General features: G+C 43.3%; 1 protein-coding gene across 1 annotated transcript in view; it reads right to left on the bottom strand.

Annotated features, from left to right (window-relative positions):
• Positions 1-3,110, bottom strand: part of LOC124135229 — a 7,238-nt gene extending 4,128 nt beyond the window's left edge. The window contains exons 1-3 of the mRNA XM_046500496.2: positions 3,049-3,110; positions 2,610-2,658; positions 1,657-1,835 (exon numbers count right to left, since the gene is read on the bottom strand). Of these exons, the coding sequence (XP_046356452.2) occupies positions 1,657-1,835; positions 2,610-2,653 (223 nt within the window). The 5' untranslated portion in view covers positions 2,654-2,658; positions 3,049-3,110. The remainder of the gene's footprint in view (positions 1-1,656; positions 1,836-2,609; positions 2,659-3,048) is intronic.
• Between the last annotated feature and the right edge of the window lie 1,778 nt (positions 3,111-4,888).

Raw genomic sequence — 4,888 nt, forward strand, 5'->3', positions numbered from 1 at the left:
ATCAGAACGATGGGCAGCATAGGTTTAGGACAAAACAGCGGCTTACGCACATACCGAATGCTGAAACAATTAGAATTGTTTGATAGGCATTACTTTGACGGATTTACTGTCTGATTTGATGGTTGAACAGAGAACAAGGCTATTTCATCCCATCCGGTACTCTGAACCGTGATATATCACCGCTGCCTGAACGACAGACTCTGACAAGTGTGGGTTCAACCCAAAAAAGTACGAGAATATGTACTTAACTAAGAAAGTGTTATCCCAAATATAACATTTGTTACATTTGACCACTTTCTAAATGGCATCGTGTATTCATGACAGTTCTAGCAAATACAGAATTAACACAAACTTTATCTCGGTCATACGGTGAAATCGGAAGACCGGTCATTTATCATAGGAGATGTGTGTCAGGGGGAATCAGGGGAGGGTCGCCACCAATAATACACAGTCATACAAAGAGAGGGTTACGAAGAAATAGAAATTTTATACGAAAACATAAAGTGCTTTTCATTTTGTATTCTCAGGGAGGTTAATGGCAAAATGTACAAGGCCATGGAGGGTCGTCCCAAAAATATGATAAGCATTAGGGAAGGTCATTATTTTCAGATCATTAGTGGATCAAACACCTCTGTCACCTGGGTTGTTTTCGAAGGATTTTCTCTCCCGAGAAACTATTGAAATCCGAAGAAAGAAGCCAGCCATGAAGTGAGATCAGGGCATCTACCTACCCAGCGTATACTCCCCCGTGTTTTAATAATTCCTTGAACCACAAAGGGACACCTTGATTGCCTTATTGGTATTGTTACTATAGTAACACCTTCTTGTTATTACACCCAATCACTACACCTTCATTTTACTTCATTGGCTTTTGATCTCATTGGCATTGCATTATATTTTTGTACATTAATCCTACCTTGAGTAAAGATATCCTGTATACGCTTACTTAAGGGGCCCTCACACTTTGTCGAGTTGCGTCCCGAGTTTGGACCCGAGCTGACTCGGGGGTACTCGTATGGAGCTCGTAGCGAGATCGTACTAAACTCGGGATACCTCGTACTGATCTACGAGAGTTTTGGAACGGCTCAAAACACTCGGGCAGCCAGCCAACTCGTAACAAACTCGTAACACACTCGTAACACGCTCGTCCTACTCGTAGTACCTACTCGTAGCGACATCGTGGTGCTCGTACAGAACTCGTATGAGGATTGTCTGCAAAATTCATTGTCGAGTTGACCGAGTCTAATACGAGCTATACGAGCCTCCATGTTACATCATGTGACAAATTCCCGCCGAATTATTTAGCAGCTCGTAGCCACCTTGTACCAAAGTCGTACCAAACTCATACAGCTCGTATCGAGATCGTTGTGCTCGTATGCAACTCTTAATAGACTCCTATTGGACTCCTATGGGACTCGTAACACACTCGTAGCGCACTCGTATGATACTCGTATATATGTAGTCTCTTCCCGAGTCCTAACCGAGTTAGGCTTGGGAGAGCTCGGCAACCACCTCGGCAAAGTGTGAGAGCTGCTTTGGTATTAAAAAGTCTCTCTGAAACGCCGTTACAAAGAATAAAAGAAGTTGTTATCCATAAAAAAAACTGCCATGTATTCCATGTTAAGTCTTACGAATACCAAAATGTCTCTCCTTTACCGTCGTGGTCGTATCTTGTGACGAATTCAGCAGTCACTTCAGCCTGGTCAATGACGCCGTCGCCATCTTTCTCCATGTCGGCGATGACGCGGGCGATCACCTGGCTTGCTATCAGCTGCTCGTGGTTGTTATGGATACAGGTGTGGGCGTGGCCGTGGCCGTGGCCACTACTTCCTTGTCTGAGGGAAGATGACGACACCAACTGATACACTATTTACTGCCATGATTTATAACGCCAGTGGGAAGCTTTTGATCAACACCACTCTTTAGTCACATTTCAGCCATATGGAGGCCACAATTCGCACATTTGTGGATTGAAACCAGGATGTCCGTCCTGGTGAACGTTTCAACCACTAGGCTATGCCGGCCCTAATGCCCAGCCACTACTAAATAATAGCAACGGTCGTTATCCACATGTAAGTCACCCATATACCGACACATTGGAGAATAGAACTGTTGAGATGTTGCACATTTTACCACACATCACCCACCCATATCCCGACACATTGCCTGATAGAAGTGTTGTGATGTTGCACATTGTACCACATAACACTCACTCATATACAGACACATTGCTTGATAGAACTGTTTAGATGTTGCACATTGTACCACACATCACCCACCCATATACATACACATTGAAGACTAGAACTTTTGAGATGTTGCACATTGTACCACATAACACTCACTCACATACAGACGCATTGCCTGATATAACTATTCAGACGTTGCACATTGTGCCACACATCACTCACCCATATAGAGACACATTGCCTGATAGAACTATTCAGATGTTGCACATTTTACCACACATCACCCACCCATATACAGACACATTGCCTGATAGTAGTGTTATGATGTTGCACATTGTACCACATAACACTCACAAATATACAGACACATTGCCTGATATAACTATTCAGACGTTGCACATTGTGCCACATAACACTCACCCATATACTGACGCAGTTCCGAGTAGAAGAAGGAGGGCTATCATGGTTTCTGAAACAGGTGAGGAACATCAGTCTAACACTCATGAATGTCTCATTGTACACCCAAAGAACTGTGACCGCCTTGAACATGAGAGTCATGGTAAAATGACACGGGGTCTGAGTATATACAAGAACCAGCAAGTGTTGACCGTTTAACGTGGTGTTAGAAGAGGTGACGGGGTCTGAGTATATAGAAGAACCAGCAAGTGTTGACCGTAAACGTGGTGTTAGAAGGGGTTACGAGGTCTGGGTATGTACAAGAACCAGCAAATGTTAGAGGAGGTGACAGGGTCTGGGTATATACGAGAACCAGAAAAAGGTTGTATTAACAGTGAATTAAATTGTGGGTATGCAAGCTTCGAGTTAACCTGAAAGGTTTATCACTACGTCCATACGTTACCTGTTGAAGTTTTCAAGCGGGATCTTCCACTAGAAGTGTTATCTCTTATATAATGTGTTGCAAAGGGAGTGGTGCAGATGGAGTACCTTAATTAATTCACAGCAGATTTAACACAGCAGGTTAGGTCAGGGACTGCATGTTTAGATAGAAGAAAATGTTGAATCCCAAACTATGTAGTGGGTCACGTAGGATGGGTACAAGAAGTATCTGGGGATATATTCTACGCATGTACCCATCGTTATTCCGATATTCCTGTTGTAGAACTATTAGACCCGAGTGTCGTCTTGTTGGGGTCTCGTCCCCAGCAACATTGGAGAGGCGACTCAGTGGATCGGGGTGTCAGGCCCGATGCTACCACGTCATCGTATCATGTCTGCGAGGGACGTTGATCATAATACCAAATACCGATTTGTCTGGTCCAGCCTCGGCAATTACAGGCCGTCGTCATATACTTAGAATATTGTCGAGTGAAGCGTAAACCAGAAAAAAACTAGAAGAAAGAGTACTAAATCAACATTGCTAGAAGCGCTTGTTGTATCTCTAAGACGTGGCCGGCCATTCGGTGGCTGAGTTGTGTTGGAAATGCTAGAAAACTGCTTTTCTGGCTTCATTTAATAAATACGAGTCAAAGGACTATAAAAAGAGCATTTATTAAAATAACGTAAATTGCCCTAATCTAGCCTGTCCTTACTGACACTGTGATTAAGCTTAAAATGTACTTTTACAGGTAAAATGATGATAAACTTCGAAAATATTCGTGTGTTGTCATGCATGTATGAAATGGCCTATAACCTGAGATAATTACCTAACACCTGTCCCCAGGTGATGACCTCACACCGCCCCGTGCATTCTCCCAGGTGCACATGTCACCGAGTTGGGGGTGGTCTCAAAATATTGCTGTTATTGTACTTAAATGACATGTGCGTTGGTGGGTTAGCAATTTAGGATATATATTGCATTATATTTGCTTGGAAACGGGATGAGTATTGGAAGGTTGCTGTTTTGGAATCCAGAAGTATTTGTTGTTCTACAGATGATTTCTTGAGTCTTGAGGTAGCATTTATCTCCGCTGATGACGTATATGAATCTGTACTTTTGAATGTCGTGTTATGTCTTGCCACGAACTCTTTACACTTGGCCAAAATGGGCACAACGGGGTTGAACTCACAATGTCTGACTGGCGTACGTAACACAACCTAACCGTGTTGTGCCGCCAGAACATATGTCGTGTTCTTATTTCGCCGATATTTTCTACATGAGTTGAACTTTCGTTTGATATGGTCTGAAACCGACGATGTCATATATTCCTGTATGGTCGCCTTCAGACTACTCATGGTTTGGGAGACAGTATCTGATTCCCTGGCGTTATATTAACTGTCGTTATCCATGACAATGACACTGGGGTTGTTTATAATAGGGAATAGCTGAAATTCCAACCAGTCTATGAACACATCACCTCCTATGATTTCCTCATGAAATCACCAGTTTTCTTTTTCGCCTCGAAAACTAGCACACATCCATCAATAAGTCCCATATCATGGGTTGCAGCGTGTAAAACAATGACACGATTACCTTTACCTGATGGTACCATGGGTGCTTTTAGTCAGCGGAATGAGACATCAAGGTAAATTATCTGGACTTCCTTACTGTGATAGTTATAAATGGTTCGGAGATAATGTGACTTCATAAACAGGATGGAATATTTTCCCCTGAAAAGTGCTCGGTCATCGCCACGCGCAGTGTATCGAAATCCCATCTCTTGGAGAGCAATAGTTAGTGCAGTTGACGGGGGCACGGGTGGCCCAGTCGTCTAAGGCGTCGCGATTCGCCGGGCAGAGTT

The sequence above is a fragment of the Haliotis rufescens genome, unplaced genomic scaffold (assembly GCF_023055435.1).
Source record: "Haliotis rufescens isolate VD_foot unplaced genomic scaffold, xgHalRufe1.0.p SCAF_15, whole genome shotgun sequence".
NCBI classification, from domain to species: Eukaryota; Metazoa; Mollusca; class Gastropoda; order Lepetellida; family Haliotidae; genus Haliotis; species Haliotis rufescens.